The sequence below is a fragment of the Nilaparvata lugens genome, chromosome 6 (genome assembly GCF_014356525.2).
Source record: "Nilaparvata lugens isolate BPH chromosome 6, ASM1435652v1, whole genome shotgun sequence".
Lineage (NCBI taxonomy): Eukaryota > Metazoa > Arthropoda > Insecta > Hemiptera > Delphacidae > Nilaparvata > Nilaparvata lugens.
The window spans coordinates 65463747-65487829 of NC_052509.1; the positions used below are offsets into that span (position 1 = coordinate 65463747).

Consider the following 24083-nt stretch of genomic DNA (forward strand, 5'->3'; position numbering starts at 1 on the left):
GATGTAATATTAACTGTTCTTTCTAGTTTAATCAAAGGTAGATTCTCAAAGTTTATTTCTTGTTTCTAGCTTGTTTAGGTCAAGTTGATTGAAGCAAACACTTAAGGCCGGTTTCCGAGCTCGGGATTTAGCTAAGTTCTAGACTTTAAGGCTATGCAAAGGCTAAAAAAAAAGTTTCTTCTCGTGATATTTTTCAAAGTTTTTCGATTTAAATATCATGATGCTATCAAAATGAAAAAGTTATCTCAGGAAAACATTTTTTTTCCGATCATTACTTTTTGAGATATGAGCGCCTGAAGTTTGAATTTTTGGGACAGAACATTTCAAATTCGGTAAGAGATAAATCCATGAGATTTAGGCCCGGTTGCACAACAGCCGGTTAAATTTCAACCGTGATTAATTCCACGAGAACCAATCAGAGAATGCGTTTTTGAAGAGACGACTTCTCTGATTGGTTCTCGTGGAATTAATCACGGTTAAAACTTAACCGGCTGTTGTGCAACCTGCACTTAGAAGATGGATTCTTCATGGTATTGTTGATCTAGTAAAACAAAATTTTTCTGAAAATATCAATTGGTGAAAAAGTTATTCAATTTGCTAAAAATAACTTTTTGTTGAGTTATTTTTGGTAAATTGAATAACTTTTTCAAAAATTGATATTTTCAGAAAATTTATGTTTTACTAGATCAACAATACCATGAAGAATTCATCTCCTAAATCTCATGGATTTATCTCTTACCGAATTTGAAATGTTCTGTCCCAAAAATTCAAACTTCAGGCGCTCATATCTCAAAAAGTAATGATCGGAAAAAAATGTTTTCCTGAGAAAACGTTTTAATTTTGATAGCTTAATGATATACAAAACGAAAAACTTTGAAATATATCACGAGTTTATTTTTAGCCTTTGCACAGCCTTAAACAGCTGGAAAGTCAGAAAATTGGCTTTCCAAAATGGGGCATAGTCGCAGTCCACGTTTAAATTGAATTTCGAAAAACTAGAACATTGAACACAAAATAAGATAAAGAGAAAATAGTGTAAAGCTCAGCTATTTGAATTATTTAGGAATGTTTCATTTCGTCAAGGAAAAACGTTTCCAATTTATTACAGAAATGAGAAAATAAAGGTTATAATAAAAACTGCGACTACGCCCCGTTTCAGAAAACCAATTTTATGATGTTTAAAGTCTAGAACTTAGCTAAATCCCGAGCTCGGAAACCGGTCTATAATATTAACCATAGCTCTTCAAAGTTTATCACTTATTTTAGATATCAAGCTTGTAGATGCATTAGCTCAGTTGAATAAATAGTTTTTAGTATTTTGGTTGGATAGTAAAATAATTTTAAATAATGTTCTTTCTTTCAATTTAACTTAAACGTTGAAAACACCGTAGCTTGGAAATTTGAAGCATAATATAAGCTCCAGAGACTTGTGTCGTACTGCTATTTTGTAAAAATCTTTTTTTTTTAAATCCTAGAATTTATTTCATAAAATGTAAAACAATACAATGAATACAATGTATGAACCATGAAAATAATAGATGTGCAATAAATACATAATAAGATTCCAATATTTGGAATCATCAATGTTATAATTTTTCTAAATTTAAAATTTGCATCTCATATTTATTTTTGGAAGAAAGTTGAGCTTGAACTTCTTACAGAAAAAACATAACCTATTTTTTGGACATGTAATCAAAATTTGGGAATGGAATAGTTTTGGGCCAAGCCTGTTGTTCCTTCCCAATCATATTTATATGATTTGTTATTGTATCCATGTATAAATAAATAAATAATTAAATATTTATATCGCTTTAACACTACTTGAACAAACTTATAATGGCAAAGTAAATAAACCAGAAATAATAAAAGTAACATTTTAAAATAAATACATGAGTTTTAGTTGGATACAGCTCCTAAATAAGTCTCAACATTAAAATTATAATAACGTTTTTGAATAAATAGATAAATCAAATAATCTTTATCATAGAGAAACGATAGCATAAGTAGATATCCCATGGTATAGGGTGTTTATGTAGCAACTTTTACTGTTATCCCAAGGCGATAGTTCACTTAGTTCTTTCCCATGAAGCTGTGTGACGCTGGTAGTCTCTCAAATTGTGTCGTTCATACACTCTCACCCCAACAGAACAGTAAAAATTTACAAGAATCGACAGTAATCGGCTTGAGATAACAGTAAAAGTTGCGACATAAACGCCCTATACCATGGAATATCTACTTATGCTAATGTTTCTCTATGTCTTTATTCACAAAAAAGTACAGCAGCAGACAAAGTATACACATTGTATATCCCCCACAAAGAAAACGAGTCTGGGTGTGGGGAACCGATTATTAGATTTCAGTTGAATACATATCCTCAATAAGTCAATTTCATTGACAGACCAAACATTGACAATGGGTCTGCTCCATCATGAACTATTTTCTACTACCATAATCAAACATAATGGCATGATGATGAACGTGCTTCATCAATACATTCCTCTATTAACATTTGGTATTTGATAAGTATGTCAAATAACTTGTCTCCCCACACTATTCATTCACATCACCTTATAATCCTAAAAAGATCCTACACTTTTCCTTTCAATTGATTAAAAATGCCCACAAATTCACCTTAGTTTATTTAGATAGATAGATATATTACGTCTGGTTGGCCTCAACGGCGTCAGACAAGTCAAAGTGCTAGCAAAAGCGAGACACCATTAATTTTTCATTAAATTTATATCTAGTATATAATTACTATTTGTCTTTGACTCTATTACAGTAATCAAAATAGTCCTTCAGACTATAAAAGCATTCCTCCTTTAGAAATAATTTCAAACTTCGTTTAAACTATTTTATCGTTAATATTTCCCGCAACCGAATTGGTAGTACTTGGTAAATCTTTCTACCAATATAACTGGGGTTTTCTTCATACAAAGTCAATTTATGATATTCCGAGAATGTACTCTTATGCCGTGTATTATATTCATGCGTCTTATTAATAGTCTGTAGTGAACACCTTCTAATATATACACACATTTCCAAAATATAGAGACAGGGAACACTGAGAGTTTCCATTTTAATAAAATAGTCCCTACAATGTGTTTGTGGATGCAACCTCAACATAGTGCGCAATGCTTTCTTTTGACAAATGAAAATTTTCTGAAGGTTACTCTCTCTAGCTCCCCATAGGGCCACTGAATATGTAATATGTGACTCAATGGTTTAATTTCATTTATTCACAGACAATAGATACAATGCAGGTAAAAAACAGGCATTCTCCCAAAACTGCTTTAAACCTTAATTTGGAATACACAGTCTAGAGGTTATGTAAATGATAACTTAATTCACACACTATTTTGAGTCCAAAAAATGTATGTACAACAATAAGTTTGAATTCACAGAACTGAATGGAAACGACTTTATATTATCACTTTATTCATTCACGGAACAATTACACATAATAGTCCACTGATAATACGCAACAAAAGAGAATTTTTTCAAGTTTCTCAAGTTTCTATATTAAACGGAAATTTTGAATTATAAAATTGATTAATATTGCTGAGATGCAAGGAGTCATCAGAAGGTACAATCTATGATTAATGACTCTGGAATCTTTCATTTCAAACTGTTGAAAAATTAAAAGGGTACTGGTTGATTTTATTTTATATCAATAGAATTAGTAGCCCTATACATAAAATGTGAATATCTAGTGTTTTAGTTTCAAAACAGAACAGATCCCCAAAATTTCTCCATTTCATTAACACCATTGCCGGATACTTTATGCCAATGTTTATTTTGTTAGCATTGAAGTAGAAAAAATATGTTAATTCCAGTCAAAAAATTATCCCCGGTTGTAAAACTTGAGTACTGAAAGCAAGGGCCTATAAATTTGGTAGAAATTTATTCAGGAACTTGTCTTTGACCTATTTGTGAAGAATACATATACAGAATCCACATCACAACGATTTCTCATTTGAATAATTCGGGTCTAATTATGTGACTTTTTGGAAATTTATATTAATTTTTAACAATATTAAACTCCCGGTTTTAGTTCTGAAACGCAAAGTTCTAAAATCAGTAGTTCACTGACTTGAAGTAAAATCACTTACACATTCGAATATTATATTATGCATATTTTTTTTAGATATTTTTGCTGCTACGTGATGTAAAATTTTAAAATTGCTTGTACAGTAGCATATAAGGAGAATTTATAGCATTATTTATTGAGCTGATTTGGCCTAGTGCACTTGATAGCTTCAATAGCTTGAATTTACTGCAAATGAATAATGAATTTATTGCCAAATAAAAGAAATATTTTAACAAATAAATAGATCAAGAGTACATTTGTTGAGAGGTTTTTATTGCTGAAAGTTATTACTGATAAATATTTCTCAAATATAAAACACTATTTGATTCATTTACAGAGAATAACTGGTACCTTTGAAATATTGCAAGGGTACTAGTTAATTCCTATAATTGAACATTCATGTAGCTCTCTATTATAAAAAATGTTGATTTCTTCTTCTATATTATAACATCTCTATATTTTGAGATATTGTAAGTTAATGTACTTTAATTAATTCATTGATGAAGTTTTTTTTAGTTCAATAAAAATGAATTGATTGTTATGTTTTAAAAGAAAACTATGTTTTCCTTCTTGCTTACAGTGAGGTCCACGTTGTAATGGCAGTAATTGATAAACATTGGTATTGTTATCCTTGTCTATCATTCAAAAAAGCATATAGTGTTATCCTTTTCTAGCCCCGCAACGTTGACCAGATCGTTTTGTAACCATGTAGAAATATAATTGATTAACAAAATATTCAGTCTCAATTATTATGAAAATGTATTATTTACTCATTGAAGAATGTATTTTCTTGACGAATAAAATAAAATTGTTCATTTTAAACAAGAATGATCAGTTAATATTACATCAGATTTACCGGTATCAGTTGTAGAAGGCAGTGGCTAGGCAGAGAATCGGCAACGCATTCTCCTATCTTTCTTCATTGTCATTATAATGTGGACCTCACTATAGGGTGAGATCAAGTCTTGCATACTGTAAATGTGCTGATAAAATTGAATTGCAATACAATAAGTTACAAATTTGTCATTGGTTTTTTCTAGGTATGGGAAAAGAGGTTGAAAACCTTATCATGGAGAACAATGAGCTTCTCGCAACCAAGTAAGTACAACTTAACTCTTGATAAATTCACAAGAAATGTTTCTTGAAAGCTAAAAAATATTCAACTGTTTATATTTGATTTCCGTTATAAAATATTAGGTGGATGAGTGTACTAGGAAATATCTTATTTATTTATTTATCCATAAGGTTAGAAAAAACAATACAACAATCGGAAATAGTTATTTGTGCAACTAGTGCGCAAAGTGACAGTTTGCTGCACCGAAAGAAACGTTTACGCCCGAGCCGTAGGCGAGGGCGGAATGGTTTGTTGAGTGCAGCAGAGGAACTTTGCGCACGTATTTCACATTAAGTTTTTCCTACAGTTACCATTGAATATGAAAAGTGGGTAATTATGGGTAAAATTGCCTGAAATGCATCAAATAATGATGTGTTTTATTTGTTTCAGAAACGCACTCAACATTGTCAAGGATGATCTCATTATCAAGGTGGACGAATTAACTAGGTAATTCATGAACAATTAATAATCGGATAATAATTAATAATTAATAATCGAAGGTTGAGACCTTGATAATGAAGCCTCCAGCCAACCAGATTTCTTTCGACCAGATTATGTGAAATTGAGACTTTTACAAGCCCAAATATTGACCAGATTAGGTGAAATTTAGACTTTCGCAAGCCCAAATATTGACCAGATTAAGTGAAATTGAAAGAGCCCATCTGACTGAATATATATTCTACTAGTAGTTCTGCGAACAGTAGACCTCGCTCATGAATAGCCTACAACTTTCAAACTAATGAGAAGGGCCATTAAGAAAGTACAGTATATTGTGAAGATTTATCCATGTCATCTATTATTTTCTCCATTGAAAGTGCTAAAGACATTGTTTCCAGGGACACCGGACTTATAAATGTCTCTCAAGGAGGTACCTTCATATCGTCCACATATTTACAATATTACAAATTTTCCAACAATTAATTATAAGAAATCGGTCAACTGACAGAAAAAATGGAATATGCAGTAGGCAATTTAGACGATGAATAGTCTCACAGACGATAAAGAGACTGAAAATGATTCTAAATAAGATGGGTTTGTTGGTGACAATGACAGGAGGTTGCTAATAATGTTTTTCATGAAAAGTGGATTCAATGTTATGGCGGCTTGTTATGCCTATGCAGAATGTTTATGCTCACAAGTCGGTTTCCGATCTCAGCGAAAACAAGAGCTAACTAACTAAGCTGTGATGTCTCCGGCCGGTTCGGTAGGTCTAGAAACTATTCATCTATGAAACAGGGAAATATCGTGTTGAAAAGGGAAGAAGAAATGGGTGCAATCAAGTGAGAAGTTTTCTTCAATAAATAAATACAGTATGATTTGGAGCGGCCTAGACGTTTCAAGGTTCACCGCTGACAACTCTTGTCCTCTATCGATAGCATTCCAACGATACCATTCATTCAATAAAGCACATTTTAGAGCGGCACAATTTATATTTAAACCGGAGGTCTTTTCAAAAATCATACGCTTTTGCGCCTTGTTTCAAAGAACTTGTATACCAATTATTTCATCCAAATCGGACAATAACTGCGACTGTAACTGCGGTACAAACAAACAAACAGACAAAAGCCGATCGAGTCGAAACTAAGATCTCAGCTTCGCTTCGGTCAACGAAGCAATGTGAAATTGATTTTTTTTTCATGAAAGCTTTTGTGACTGAACATTGAATGACAAATTGCTGCTCTTGCTAAAGCCAAAAGTGTTCTCACATTCAATATATTCAGAATTCAGTCACTACCTCCGTAAAAAACGTTTACGGAGGTAGTGCATGGGCTCGCCTCAAAAAGTCGCAAAAATTAGTCTAGAGCTTCACAAAAAAATTAGACTATATTTTAGGGTTGCTATCTCCAAAGCTGGCTCAACTATTGGACCCGTTTAATCAATGTATGGTTGCATTAATTATAACGTGTTTCAATTGAGTCAGCTGATCGTTTAAACTAGAATAATTTGTGTTCAATTTTTTTGCAGAAAGCGTAGAAATCTCAAATCTCAAATGATTTTAGTCATACTTTGATTACAATTTATTCGCAATAATGACCTTTCATGTAATTAAGACTTGATTTCTGAAGAGGTATTAATTATTGCTGCTGTTAGCCTACTATTGATTTTGTTGGTATACTTATTTTTGTTTGAAGTTTCTGCTTTCCTTAATCAATCACTTTTACGGTTGGTATGGTTGCTAGAATATATACGTCAATGTGTAGAGTTGAATTTGAAACAAAACTTCCAAGTACTTAAACCAGTCGTCAAATTTCTGATTGCTTCCAATTAATTTCACAAAAATCTGTTTTTACCAAGCGAATTTGTCATAACTATATTCTTCAGTATTTGCATCAATAGAAAATGTATTTACATAGAAACCGTAGGGTGTAAACATAGTGAAGCGGTGAATGTAGTTCCAAGCTTAAGCTTGAGTGTTTCGAATGTAATGCATGAATTTAAATGGTGGCGTACATACTGGAGAGGTATGTTTTTGATCCATTACATGCATTGCATCCAAAACTCTCAAACTTGAAACTACCTTTGCTCTCCACCATGTTTCCACCCCATGCACTAATTTGTGATGTACAATACCCAAAAGTGGAAGTAATATGTTAGAGAAAAGATAGAATTAGACGATATCCCATGGTATAGGGCGTCCAAATTTCACTCTCAACTCAATAGAATAGAATAGAAAAAACATTTATTGAATAAATAAGCTACCTTAAGCGAACCTCAAAGAGGCTGCTTGACAAGGTACTATTATACAAAACATGTAAATTCAAATATAAATAGGTATACATATATCAGTGAACTTTATTTTTAATCAACAGTTAAATTTACTTATCAGTTTATTACACTGTTAAATTTGCTACAGAATTTACTTAACAGTTAAAATTATCATGATATTAATTAATTGTTGGCTCAGCTCTCAAAAATCTAAAGAGTGTTATAATATATAGTCAACCTGAACTTACTTACAAAAAATAGAACAGAATGAATTACAATAATACAATACATTAATAATGAGTTACATTATGTTACATCCAAAGTGTAATTATTCAACCAGATCTTCAAATTTCTTTTCAACAGGCGCATATTAACAAACTCAGCACAATTAATTATCGGGTAAATCATTGAAAGTTCTTGGTACAATGTAGATTAAGGTGTTTCTGGCTAAATTTTTCGAAGTAAATGGTACAACATATACCTCTCATTCCTTAAATCATATCGATTAACTTTCATAACTAAATATTTTTTGCAGAAGTAATTTTCTAAAATCAAAGTAAACAGAAATATACCTTTTATATTCAAAACCTTGCATCCATTCAAAAGGTTCTCATATGAAATATCTCCCTTAGAATTGCTGACCAAACGTAAAATCTTCCTCTGTACCGAAGATATTCTCCTAAGATAAACATTGCTAGCAAATCCCCAACCTTGCAATCCATTTCTCATAACAGACTCTCCCAAGGCTATATACATCATCCTCTTCACTTTATTGGGTATTAAATCTTTAATATAATACATTTTGGCTAATACCTGTTTGAGTCTGTTACAAACATTTTTTATAAGGACATCCATCAAGGCGATAGTAGTTTCAACTCAAGGCGATAGTCCTAGTAGTTGTTTTTCGTGAAGCTATGTGATGCTGGTAGTCTCTCATACATTCTCATCTGGCCAAACCAGTATTAATAGACAGCAGTCGGCTGTGCCGTTCTTACACTCTCACCTGGCTAAAACCCTAATAATAGACAGTAGTCTACTGTAATCTGTTTGAGTTAACAAAAACTCGGCTTGCAGTTTGGGAACTAAACGACATTTACCATTAAATTTCTGCTTATGATATCTTTTCTCTATGGTAATATTAATCAATTTTGTATTGTGACATGGGTAGTATTTGATTACTTATTTATTGATTGATTTTTTTCGTGTTTTAGATTTAAGATTTTTTTTCAGGAGAAAAGACTTTGATATTAGAATAATAATTTCCGTAGTTGGACTTTAGTGAGAAAATATATAATTTAGTAAGTAGTATTTTTGCAGCGACAATAAGATTCTGCTATCTTATGTCTAAACGACTCTGGGAACCAGCAAATTCAGGGATATTTGCTAGTTCTCACGGATGAGGCGGTTCCACGAGGCAAGGACAAGGCGGATGTTTGGTAGCCTGTAGATATTTTCACAGAGGAATACTGCAGACCTGGCAAGTACCCGCTTGCCGAATCTCGTGAGAACCGACTCTTCCACTAGCAGCAGTTAGGCCTTCTGGCACACTGACGTGGAGAGGGGGAAGTTTTCCGGACGGAAAACCTTCAGTCGTTAAACAACCGAGGTACCAAGCGGATCAAAAGCCATACCGTATTGCGAAAAGTTAAGTTATTTTTCCGGCATTATGATATACGTGAGTGTCCTGTGGTTTGGGATTACGGTGGGAGTGATAGCTGTGGGTAAGTGCCAAAAATTCTAGCTCCTCATAAAACATTTTCACCCGGCCGAGACCCTAATTAGTAAAACTATTGTTGTAGTAAAATTTCTAGATAGCAGAATCTTATTGGCAGGTAGTTTTTGTAGGAATAATATTTGGATAAACTTTACTGCATATTTCATTCTTTAAATTCCAAGTAATTGACATAATAAATGAGAAATTCTTCAGGTAAAACAATGTTTTTGTCTATCCAGTTCCCATGGCTCCCTTGAAGTAGTAATAAGATTTCTTCAACCCCCATCAAGGGCGGTTACAGTATTATTGGCGTGTATTTTTCTAATTCGTGTATTAATGTTGTGCAGTGAACAGGAAATCATGAGAGAGGAGCTGAAGAGTTTACTCTTGGTTAAAGGAAGGCTAAAGCAGAAAGTGTCCGAATTAGAAGAGGAGCTGAAGAAGGTCAAAGAGGAAGCAGATAAACTTGCCAAAGCTAGTAAATCCGATGATGAGGTGAGTCAAAATCACATGGAAACTTCTTGATCAAAAACGAAAAGTTGAGTAAAAGTTAGTAAATCAGATGATAAGGCCCTGTTCTATTTCGAAATTACAGAAATGTTATTGATTGAAGCTGGGTTTACACCAAAGTTATTAACAAAATGTAAATAACTTATATTAATAATTCCTTTTTTACTATTTTTTCTTGAATTATATCATTGATTTTTTAGTCTAAATGCAGATTGACTGTTTTGTTCCAACTATGTTTCTATTTTGTACCTACATTATTTAATGTATTTTTATTTATATATTCAGTTCAGTTACTCTGTATTTTTTTATTCAATTGCATTTGTTATGTTGAGGTTGAGTGGTAGAGAGGACTTAAAAGTCCTAACTCCGCCTAATAAAGAATTTTTTCATTTCATTTCATAATTTAATCCTTATAGATTATATTAGATTGAACGGAAGTTGACAAACACATATAATGTTCATCATGCGTATGATAAGTTATGTTCAATCTAATAGAATCTATAAGGATTTAGTTATTAACATTTTGTTAATAACTTTGGTGTAAACGTAGCTTAAGAAATCCGTTAATTGATTGATTGAGTACTTTATTTATGTAGATTACAATATATACTGGCTTATACACTTATATACAATAGCTTACATTACAGCAAAATTATAGATGAATTTACATAATATAGACTAAGAAAATAATTATTGAACTGTATATGATATGAAAAAGCAGTTTGTAATATAATAACTATAGATAATAATCATATTGTTATGCATCTACATAAATTGGCGGAGCTTTGGACATATCAATGTCCATTCTTCGGAAAGAATATTAAAAATATCCTCCCCACTAACTCTCTACCAAATGGAAGGGTACATGAAAGCTTGTTAAATTTTAACCGCGATTAAATGCGACAGGAACTAATCAGAGAAGACTTTTGGAAAAGAAGGCATTTCTGATTGGTTCTCGTGGAATTTTGTCAGAATTTAACAGGCTTTTGTGCAACCGGGCCTAAAAACTATAGTCCAGGCGCTGGCTTACATTGAGCATACATGAGAGAGGCAGAGAATTTGACTTCGGATTATTGTTAGGGGGTCTTCAGTGTATATGAAACTCGATGTCGTCATGTCCCAGGGTGGTCGACAGCTTGTGGGGGAGGGGGCTAAGTTGTAAAAAACGCGCGTTTATAAAATCGCCTGTCCTGCAGTTACTATTCATAGTACAGCTTTTAATTTTTTCTCAATATCATGTACACATAACTGGCTTTCAATGTGGTCCCATACATTTTTGCGATAAACCGCATAGTTTTTCCGTAAAAAAATAAAATATCTCGAAAAATGTATTTTTTTATTATGTATATTTTGTTATTTCTCGAATATTCAAGTAATTAGCCGACTTAGAGGAAAAGGCTCCCAATAAACGTTGTAGGCCGTTTCTTGCTGAATCCAATGATATATATAGTTTGGGGGTTACGATCATAGATGCGGCGGTGGGAGGGGGATAAGTAGCACTGTTACGCTGCGGCGCGGTCCTCCCCCATGATTAATGCGCGTAATGGCCTGTCTATCGCATCGTTCCTACTAGTCTATTCATTCAAATTATGTATTTCAGGAACGCTATCTTATGTATTGTCGGTCGCTGAACACGATTTTTTAACTCTCAAGCCTTGATAATTGATAATTCTCATCATAATATACTAATTATGGTCAAAATTACAAACTTCATCTCATTATCATTATTTATGATTACATTGTAATAATAAACCATCCTGTTAGGAATCCTAAGGTGTTTCTCAGTCGATAAAAAACTGATATCCCATTGAGAGAGAATAATTATTCGATTTAGTTCAATGATCACTTTGGAATTGCGAAAGTCAAGTAATGGAGTAAGTTGAACAAATAATATAGGCTACCCCATATAGAGCACCGTGTAACAGGAGTAAAATATTTTCTTAATATAAATTTACAGTTGAATAACAAATAATGCCAATTACTTCCATGTGATATGACTAAATATTTGATTACAAAGGAAATACAACTCTAAAGCTGCGTTTACACCAAAGCTATTAAGGAGATGTTAATATAACTTAATCTTTATAGATTCTATTAGATTGAACATAACTTATCATACATATGATGGACAAATGTGTTTGCCAAGTTCCGTTCAATCTAATAGAATCTATAAAGATTAAGTTATTAACATTTTGTTAATAACTTTGGTGTAAACGCAGCTTTATCAACTGATTTCTGTAACTTATATCTACGAATAGATACTTTTCATCTGGCTGATTTCGACTGAATTTGAAATATTTGGAGAGTACTGTTGGAAATCTATTGAGGGGAGATAAGTATAATTAAGGTGTGAGAGCAAGCAATCAATTCAATGAAACAACTACAAGGACTCATGAACGGTTCAAATATGAGAGATTGTCAAAGTATATTTGAAAGAAGTCAGGAGCTATTTGTGGAGTTTTTTAGAATCAAAATCAATGACTACTTGAAATTTATGACTGATTATTGTAACATAGTTTAAATTATCTTAAATTGTATTCATGCTCATAAGGAAGGACTCTGGTATTGCACATAGAAACTGTACGAGAAAAGATCCCATACTTTTTTCATTCAATCACACAAACTATGTTATAAAGTCGGTGTTATATCTAGAAAATATAAAAAAATACCCATAGAAGTAGAAAATAATTTCCAATAAGGAAACATTAAATATATACAGTCAATACATTGATTCTCTGTCAAATGAAACCTTGAAAATTTAATAAATGTGACAACCGATCATGCTTTGGAGCAAACCCTCATTCGATCATCGAAAACTGAGTGATTGGAATAGCTAGTTCTTCAAAGGCTTTCCTAAAATGGCTGCTACTATATAAATAAATCTTCCATCAAAGATTTTCTGTTCAAGTATGTTGACATCATTATGGATATCACTGGAGATTGTGAAGAAAGTCATCTAATGAATTAAAACAAGAATAATGAGAGATGAGAATGATTTCCAGAAGCATAATCTTCTCAAGAGAACATAACATTTTTCTTCAAGACTCTGATGGACAACAGAATCTGCATAATGTTATCAATGGTCTGGAAGCAAGTGAAGAAGTGTGTGATTCTCTTTTGAACGTATAGAAAGAAATAGTTATTCGGTCTCCAACGATTTTTATCTGAACATAGTTGTGGCAAATTGTAAAAGTGTATTCTCACCTATAAAAAGAAACAGAGTTCTTTCATTCTCCACGATGCAATCAAACAAAAATCCTAGTCTTAGTTAATTCTAGAACAAAAAGATCTGATCTCTGTATTTTTACTAGGTAGCTGTTTAAAGATAGTTCAGCATTGAAGTTTTAATGCAGCATGCATTTCTACAATAACCGCAATCTCTGTCAACATCTGATGGATATTTGAAAAAAAAACTCTTAATCTCACTTGGCCCATGAAATTGTAAGTGGAACTAGTTGTGGATTTGACTAAATCCCTAAATATCGTTGACAAATTCGCATAATGATGACATGGTTCTCCTGAATTCAACTCCCACTTCACTTTTCAAAACTTCAATACGCTGCAAGATTATGGAAACTTTGTGATGAGAATAGTTACGAAAATTCTCAATAAAGATGGAGTGATACAGGTGGGCATAGCTTTTCATGTCTATGGTCTAAAATCAAACAAAGGTAGTGAACATATTAGAAGCAGCAGAGTAAAATAATCACTCCAATAATATGCTCTCCAAACCATCGAGACTTGATTTGTAAATCTGTAGCAGAGATTTATTAATGTGACATGCAAGAATCTATAAAGGTATAATCCATACGTTAGCTACGTGCAGGAATACATACATTCATTCATTCATTTGTGGATAAAATTACAAATCATATAAATATGTTTGGGAAAGAATAACAGGCATGGCCCAAAACTATTCGAATCCCAAATTTTGATACTGAATAACTTGTTACCATTTCAAAACAGTCTGAACGGGAATACCATAATGGATGAATCAATCAAAAGTTAGTGAAATATCATTATAATAATACTGTTAGAAATAATATGAATGAATATTTAAATTCTCATTTCATTTTGATTTGACAAATATCTATTGGATATTATTATTGGATATAATTTCTCAAAAGTTCACGACAAACTGAAGATTCACGAAAGATTAACATTTTCATACTAAACATAATCATTATGATAATGAATGAATAATGAATTCCATTTCCACCATGAAGAACTAAGAAATTCCACAAATATTTCTTGGAAATTAACTGACCACTATATCAAGTAAGCGTGGCCAGTGTGCAATTAATAATATAATTTAGCCTGCAGCGCATCACAATAAATTAATTTGAGATAAAAACAATAGAACATAAACATATATGAATATTATCTTTATTCTATCCTAATATATTTCTTGAAACCCAAGTTTCGTTTATTTCAAACAGTCATTTCTTAGTTTCCTTGCAGAATGAGATGAAGTTTGTAATTTTGACCATAATTAGTATATTATGATGAGAATTATCAATTATCAAGGCTTGAGAGTTAAAAAATCGTGTTCAGCGACCGACAATACATAAGATAGCGTTCCTGAAATACATAATTTGAATGCATAGACTAGTAGGAACGATGCGATAGGCAGGCCATTACGCGCATTAATCATGGGGGAGGACCGCGCCGCAGCGTAACAGTGCTACTTATCCCCCTCCCACCGCCGCATCCATGATCGTATCCCCCAAACTATATATATCATTGGATTCAGCAAGAAACGGCCTACAACGTTTATTGGGAGCCTTTTCCTCTAAGTCGGCTAATTACTTGAATATTCGAGAAATAACAAAATATACATAATAAAAAAATACATTTTTCGAGATATTTTATTTTTTTACGGAAAAACTATGCGGTTTATCGCAAAAATGTATGGGACCACATTGAAAGCCAGTTATGTGTACATAATATTGAGAAAAAATTAAAAGCTGTACTATGAATAGTAACTGCAGGACAGGCGATTTTATAAACGCGCGTTTTTTACAACTCACCCCCCTCCCCCCCAAGCTGTCGACCACCCTGGGACGTGACGACATCGAGTTTCATATACACTAAAGACCCCCTAACAATAATCCGAAGTCAAATTCTCTGCCTCTCTCATGTATGCTCAATGTAAGCCAGCGCCTGGACTACTAGTAAATCAGATAACGGCTTTGGTATGAGTCCAAATTAAAGAACTATTCTTGATTTAACACCGAGGAATTCAGTAGAAGATAGGGTAGTTGATTTGTTGATGAGGTAAATCCAAATTACATAAAAATGTTGATTGAATGAAAAAGAATAAGAAATTGTCAAAAACCACAGATTTATTTATACTTAGAAAGACCGGTTTCGGTTATTACACTATTGTCAATCTCTGATAAACTAAAACTAAATACAAGAGCAGCAGAATTTATACTAGTAGGCGAGTACTGCTATTGGTCAAGCGCATGAACGCCTGCCATTGGCCCAGCTAGACAGTCTCCTCCCACTCAACGGTGTGACAAAATGGCGGCTTAAGCAACAGAATCGCCATGATAACAAAATTTACTTTCAGTACAAAATAAGAACCAAGAAAACAAGTGAGAAAGATAATAAAACAAATATGTAAATGGAAAAACTATTGACTGATGTATGCTTACAATTTTATGATAAATCCAAATTCGTAGTGTTGTATTGATTGAAATGAATCTGGTCATTTAAACTATACTGGGAATTTTCCTTAATTACTCTTGTTATTTCTAAAGCCTCTAGAATATACAAAGATCTGCCTTTGTTCTTAACATGCAGAAACTCAACATTCTCCTTAACTGTGAACTTGTGACTATTATCTTAGTCTTTTTCATTCAATATTGATAATTACCACAATATATATATACTATAAATTCAAAATGTTTAGCTTGTATATATTTTTTGACGAAAATTGAACTTGAACGTTTCACAGTAGAAACATAACCTATTTTTTAGACATTTTATTAATTTATCAAAATTTGGGAATGGAATAGATTTGGGCCAAGCCTGTTGTTCCTACCTAATCATGTTTATATGATTTGTGATTCTGTCCACGAATAAATAAATAAATATCAACTTCTCAACTGCACAAAAAGTAAAATGTTGATTGAATAACGTAAAGTACAGTTAAATTCAGAAAATTATTCTCCCTATATGAGAAAAATAAATATTATTGATATAATATATAAAATGTGTATTTTTATTTAAAATGACATAGATAATGTCTGGCATAATGGCATAGATCAATGATTGATTGGGAAATAGGCTCAACCCTAAACCTGTTTCCTAAATTTTGTAGAATAGTTCAATAACCAAATTAATTATTACTTCATCTTGTTATAACTCCTTGAATAATCAGTGGCGCAAAAGATGTTCTCATAAATAATAATTGGTTGTTATCTAGTATGTTCTTTCCTCTACTTTAAGGAGAAGTTTGGTCATTTTATTCTGGTATGGTAATTGCTTAAATTAATACAAATTTTGTATGATTTAAAAATTAATTAATCAATTTTTTAAAAATTAATTTGATTTGTATTGAGGCATTAAGGTGAACTATGCAATATTCAAAGTGAAATAAGAAGATTTAAATTATTTAGGCCCGGTTGCAGTTAGAAGCCAGTTAAATTTTAATCGTGATTAATTTCACGAGAACCAATCAGAGAAGGCGTTTTTGATAAGACGACTTCTCTGATTGGTTTTCGTGGAATTAATCACGATTAAAATTAAACCGGCTTTTGTGCAACCGGCACTGAGTTTTTCATAGATTATTTTATTCACAATTTAACAACTAATATAATAGCCTCTTATTATATTTTTATTTATTTCGTATTGAGTTATTTGAAGCATTATCTATTTAATTCCATAGTAATTTGCAATATTGTCTTTTTCCTTTAGGGATACTTTTGAATATAAATAAAAATATAAATTTGAGTACCGTACCCTTTGTGACTAAATAATTTTAAAAAGGGCATTCAGATTTATATTTTTATTTATAATTTACAATTATTTTTCCCAGCTCATCACTATCAAATTCCCCCGATTTTTTCTTTAAAACCCTTTATAGGGCACTGGGATAATAGTTTCCCACCATGCATGCTGGTAAATAAATGTTTACCCCTCTATGATCTCCTTGTTCTATGATCTCCCAATTACTATTACTGACAAAATAACATATGGAGCATCATCTGTGCATAGTTTTCTGACGTCAGCAGTTACGACACTGTGGCTTATTTGCAAATCACTGAAAAGTGGGAAGATAATATCCCACTGCCCATTTAGCGACACTGGATTTCGACCGATTCAAAGTAGCTCTCATTTCAATTGCAAATTGCAAATAGAAGATTCATCATTTCAAGACGTTTGAGGTAAGTTTTGACTAGTAAAAACTACTTAGATTACAATTACAAATAGTTTCATTTCAAGAAAAAACAGCTGTAATAATAAACATTGAAAACCCGAAGGACGGTCATGTAAACAACTTTTAGGTTATGAAACAACATAACTTTTCAGATTTATTTTTAATACGAAATTGAACAGTTTGCTTCCAAAACTATATTACACTATGTTTAGAATTTATTCCTCTATCTGTAAATATTATTTGTTGGATGTTTCTTTATCTGGCTGTCGTAATATTTGTACTTATCTTCCAACTTTCACAGTCAGAAATTCATTCCGGCTGTACTCTCATAACTCATATTTGTATAAGACAACAATATAAATGAAATAATGGAATAATAATCACTATTAGTGGAATTATTAGTTTATTTTGAAGAGAAAATTAGTTTTTTGCAATCCTGGTTTTGTAGTGAAGAGGTGATAGGTGTATAATTGACGATAACCTAAGCTGTATAGTGATTAGTATAATATTCCTTATAAGATGTTACCTGAAGCTTTATCAATTTTTGTTTCGCTTTTACTTTTGCAGGTTTTATTCTTGAGACATGAATGAACAAAGCCTGCATTGGAGTAATTCCAACATTGAATTGTGAGATAAAGATTGGACGTCAACTACAATAACTACTTCAAAATATATAAACAATTCACTAAAGTTTATTTCATCAATTCAATTCTATATAAGCTTATCGATGCATCTTTTGTGATACTTCAAAATGTATATACAATTTACTAGTGTTTATTCCATCAATTCGATTTTATATAAGCTTATAAATTCATTTATTGTAATACTTGAAGATATATATATATATATAATATATATATATATATATATATATATATATATATATTCACTAATGTGTTTTTCATCAAATTATTCATGTGATTGAAAGATATCACTAATCTTCCTCATTATGTTTCACTTCTAAAGTTCAACTATAGTGAACAAATGATCATATTCCTCATTTACTTAGTTGAATTTATTCTATTGCCAAAGTGAAAACAACTTATCCTGGTCATCTATAAGTGATTTATGATGAATGCTAAAAGTGGGAAACTATTATCCCACTGCTCTATAAGTACCAATATGATGGAATCCATAAGATTCCTTTATAGGGCAGTGGGACAATAATTTCCCACCTCAAACCTCTATGAAAAATAAGTATTTAAAAAGGAATAAAGATTTCAGTATGTTTATAAAGTACTTTTGAATGATTCTGTGGAAAAAAATCGGAAAAATTTAATGTCCTTCACTTCTGCCCTATAAAGGGTTAAAAAATATATTTGACAGCCATTCTATCATGATTCAAAAGTCTTTCTCAAGCTCAGTTTGTATATACGTACAGAAAAGCACTAGTTCATTAATTCGCCACCAGGATGCGTGACGCAAGCGCAGTAGACGCAAGTAGTTCACAGAATCTGCCACCAGATCGCGTATCCCCTATTAAAATCAGTAGTAACACAGTTTTTGGCTATTTTCAAATTTATTATCGATGGTAATGATGTGTTGATGTTGAATTCTGTTGATGAAACTGGTATTTTATTGGATCCCATTAAAAAATCTGATGGATGAATGTATTTGATGTAAGGAAAGCCAGTTGAAATCGCAACTCTCGCTGGAGTAATGTGTGATGAACTTTCTTATACTGGTTCTTAGTTTGTATAGCCATCCTTGTCTGTGGGAGCAAATGTCCAAGGATCGTTTAGTGAGGGCATTGCTGCTAACACAAAATTAATTCCACCGCACCCTGATAGATTTCAGAGTGCAATTTTTGGAGCCCTATTACTTTACATAGGGCCAAAATCTAACTCAATTCATTTGTCTAGTAGAAACTGGTTCAAACTACATTATATTTTGATGTAAAAGACAAAGACATCTCTGTGTTGTTTATTTTCTCATTCATCTGCTTTTGAAGTTTGAATGAGTTATTTCGATTAATGGAATAATTTATTATTGTACTGTACTTGTGACTATTAATAGTAAGGTCCATGTTAGTGAGGTCCAATGGCATTGATTGAGTTGCAAAGGTATTGCTATCCTTGTCTATCATTCAACGAAGCAGATAGCGCTATCTCTTTCCCGCTTTGCTCTGTTGCCAGATCATCTTTTAACAATGTAGAATTAATAATTAACTAAATATTTCATCTGAATTATTTATTTATGAAAAACATGGAAACATTCAGGATTTCTCCCAAAAATAGCTTCCATTATGAAATAATTGATAATGGTACAGTCAAGGAAGAGTTATAGAGGGAAAAGTTTGGAAGACAATTTTTGACCCCGCAGCTCTGTTTAGGGTAGTAAGGAGGTAAACATATCAAAAGTCCCCACCCCTACCCCCTGTGCTAAAGGGGTGGGGGTGGTTCAAAGGTACCATTTTTTGGTTTCTCGCATATAACACGAAAACTATTCATCCTACGGACATGGCTGTTCTATACAAAATTGAAGGTTACATAAATTCCTACAATATTTATTATACTTTTTCTGTATCTCCTATAATAGTTTTCGAGATATCCGCTCTTAAAGGTATGGCATTTAAAAAAACACGTTTGCCTTCCAATTTTTTGCCATTTTTGCTCTTATAACTTCTTAAAAATATCGATGGAAAAAATCCGTACTGATTATGAGCGTATAGAGCATCAAATTCTCTTCAATTTGATGTATTATTTAACACTTTACGCATTTCCCTACGACTGTTGCAGCAGCTTTGGTGTTAAGTGTGAAATCTTCAGTTTTGCAACAATAGATCAATTGACAAAGGAATTTGGAGGGATTTTTTTCAGCACAATTTTTGACTTTGCAGCTTTGTTGGGGGGACCAGTTAGGGGGTGAACATACCAAAAGTCCCCAACCCTATCCCATGTGCTAAGGGGATGAGGGTGTTTGAATGTTGCATTTTTAAACTTTTTGCTTCCACGCTTATATCTTGGCAAAAATGTGTTTAACCATGATGACAAACTGTTCAAAAATTAAGTTTCATAAATTCTCTACAATTTTAGTTCAATAAAGTTTTGTGATATTTCCAACAGTTTTCAAGATATACGCTCTTGAAAGTGTGGAATTGTCGAAATAACAGGTTTCTATTCATTGTTTTGCTCTTTCAGGGCTTATAAGTCTCCAACAATGCATTGTAAAAATTAATGCTCATTGTAGGTTTGAAGAGCATCAAATTATCTTCAATTTGATATATTTTTTCTCTATTCAAAGTTTTCCTACCATTGTTATAGCATCTTTAATGTAGATGTTATCAAACTTAATTTTTGAACAGTTTGTCATGATGGTTAAACGCATTGTTGCCAAGATATAAGCGTGGAAGCAAAAAGTTGAAAAATGCAACGTTTAAACCATCCTCATCCCCTCAGCACATGGGGTAGGGTTGAGGACTTTTGATATGTTCACCCCCTAACTGGTCCCAACAAAGCTGGGACAAATGAGTTATTTTTATTAATGGAAATTATCTATAATATAATTTTTCAAATTATTGTTAATATTCTGCTGTAAGTGCGACTTCTTTAATCAAAATCAATCATGTATTCGGCCTGAGTTTGATTATTTTACATCTTTGATGTCCACATGATTCTGTATTACATTTATTTTGATCAGTAGGTACCGGTTGCACAAAAGCCGGTTAAATTTTAACCGTGATTAAATTCACGATAACCGCTTTCTCTGATAAGACGGCTTCTCTGATTGGTTCTCGTGGAATTTATCACGATTAAAATTTAATCGGCACTAGGATTGATTGATAATATAAATGGATCTCAAGTAGATGGTCAATTTGAAAATACAAATATTTAATTTGATATTGTTTGTGTATTACAAATATTTCATGGAGCACTTGAAATTATTACTCTCCTAAACAATTTGTATCTATTGATCAATTTTTATTCAATCATTTTCAAAACTCTCTCTCTTTACTAACTGCTCAAAATGATACTACTCACAAAATCGGCTTGAGTATGATTATTTTTTATTTTTCATGTAGGCTACACATGATTTTGTACTGTATTATCTTAAATATCGGGGACCGAGCTTCGCTCTGGAGTACAAAAGCATAAAAAAAATTATTACGAAAGAAGAAATTATAATAAAATTCATAGTTCATACAGGAATGTTCTATCTAATCACAGTAAATTTAGATTAATTCCCAGAGGAATGCAATACTATCCCTCACAAAGGCCCGGTTGCACAAAAGCTGGTTAGATTTTAATCCTGATTAACTTCACGTGAATCAGATCAGAGAAGACCATTTCAAAAAGATGGATTTACTGGAATTGATCAGGATTGAAAATAACCCGGCTTTTTTGCTACCGGCACTAAGTATCTGATTGAATGATTACAAAAGTTCAACAGCTGAGTCATAATTTTGGCTCGGTCCACCACACATGAACTCGTTCACTCACTTCCATCATCAACAGATGACGAAATAATTATTATCAGCTGTTTTTCCAAGGATGATTAATAATTATCCTTTTAATGTCCTTCAGCGAGTTTTCCAAAGGATGAGACCTAGTTCAATCGAATCTTTTTATTATAAACCTACTATGTTCTGAATTTCGTGTGAATCGTTAGAGCCGTTTTCGAGATCCGGTGAAATACAAACATATAAACATCTATACATGTAAACATTTAAACATCCAAACATATAAACATAAAATAAACATAAAAACAGAAGTTGCTCGTTTAATAGTATATTATTACATTCCACAGTCACAATATCAAATTAATGATTGGGAGAGAATCAACAGGATAAACCCAAAATTGTTTCTCTTCCTAATTTTGATAAAAATAGTCCAAATCACGGTATATAGAAGAAGACGGTAGGTGTCACGCGCATGTTTGTGCTAAATTTCCGGTGTAGCTGACGTCATTTTATATCCAATCATCTCTTTTTAACAAAAATACGTTTCATAAATTTCTAATAGGTGTTAAAAACCTCGGTTGGTGGCGATGACGCAATCTAGCTGGCTGACACTGCGCACACATTTCATGACCCCTACCGTTTTCATCTAAATACCGTGGTCCAAATGATATATAATATTATGTATGATCATATTATAGATTGGGTTTTCTCATTGTATTTTTGTGTGTTGTGGATAAATTGATATGATATTTGATTATTGTGAATAATGATTGATGATTTTTTTTATGGAAGGAGGACGTGCCAATGGCTCAGAGAAAGCGCTTCACCCGCGTTGAGATGGCTCGTGTTCTGATGGAGAGGAATCAGTACAAGGAGCGCTTCATGGAGCTTCAGGAAGCGGTCAGGTGGACGGAGATGATTCGCGCGCATCGCAACGATCCCAACATCGATAAGAAGCAGAGTGTTTGGAAGTTGTAAGTCTGCGCTTCACTCATATCTAGTTCCTTAAGGAAAAATGAAAATGACATCTATTCTTCCAATACAATACATCACAATCCAGTTTTTCACTTTCCTTGCCCTAATACCATAGGTAAGGAAAGTATTGCTTTCCGAAAAAAATAAGGTACCCCAATTACTATACGTTTCAAGGTCCCCTGAGTCCAAGAAAGTGGTTTTTGGGTATTGGTCTGTATGTGAGTGTGTGTGTGTGTGTATGTGCGTCTGTGTACACGATATCTCATCTCCCAATTAACGGAATGACTTGAAATTTGGAACTTAAGGTCCTTCCCCTATAAGGATCCGACACGAACAATTTTGATCAAATGTAATTCAAGATGGCGGCTAAAATTGCGAAAATGTTGTAAAAAACAGGGGTTTTCGCGATTTTCTCGAAAACGTTTCCAAGGATTTTGATCAAATTCATACCTAAAATAGTCATTGATAAGCTCTATCAACTGCCACAAGTCACATATCTGTAAAAAAAATCCAGGAGCTCAATCCCATCTATGCAAAGTTTGATTTTATATTCCCAATTATCAGGCATCAGATACAATTGAAACGAACAATTTCAAGTGGAAAAGATTGAGCATGAGAGTCGCTACAATTAATGTTTAGTAACATTTTCACCTAAAATTGAAAATAAGCTTGAAATTCTAGAAAATGTGATTATTCAATTGTAAACTGTTGGCAACTGTTGATTCTATTAAATTATTCACTATGAATAGATAGCTGGAGAGAGTCTCCAGCGTTATTGTCCTGTCACCAGCTGGCTCAGATCTTTGAATAGTAGACATGAGATGCGCGTGAACACTAGCGTCAGGTGATCAATTTTCATAACGGCAAGGAAAGTTGTGTGAGTGCGCCACACCAGATTTTTATAAAATTGAGTGTATAAATTACAAGTATGAAATAGTTTCTTTTGTCGATGAGAACCAAAGTGTTTGGAAATTTTAAGTCTGCACTTTACTTAGTTCTAATTTCTTAAATAAAAAATGAAAAAAAAATCTATTCTTCCATTACATTTCAGTTATTATAACTTTCACATTTATCAGATTTGTATGAGGGTGAATCAAATGAAAACCTTAAAAGTGTTATATATTATTTATTTTGGGAATTAAGTGAAACTCACATTTATCATTTTTTGACATAGTCTCCTTGAAGTGT

The 24083-nt window shown here is 32.5% G+C and overlaps 1 protein-coding gene and 1 non-coding gene across 18 annotated transcripts in view; both read left to right on the forward strand.

Moving 5' to 3' along the window:
- The window catches only part of LOC111055439 (C-Jun-amino-terminal kinase-interacting protein 4), a 134064-nt gene that overhangs the window by 41570 nt on the left and 68411 nt on the right, over positions 1-24083 (forward strand). For all 17 annotated transcript variants that reach the window (XM_039431741.1, XM_039431745.1, XM_039431739.1 and 14 more), the window contains 4 exons: positions 5131-5188; positions 5595-5651; positions 9972-10119; positions 22713-22894. In XM_039431741.1, the coding sequence (XP_039287675.1) occupies positions 5131-5188; positions 5595-5651; positions 9972-10119; positions 22713-22894 (445 nt within the window). The remainder of the gene's footprint in view (positions 1-5130; positions 5189-5594; positions 5652-9971; positions 10120-22712; positions 22895-24083) is intronic.
- LOC120352137 lies at positions 19222-19336 on the forward strand. Its single transcript, XR_005571735.1, has one exon. It is a non-coding gene; the product is annotated as a U4atac minor spliceosomal RNA (small nuclear RNA).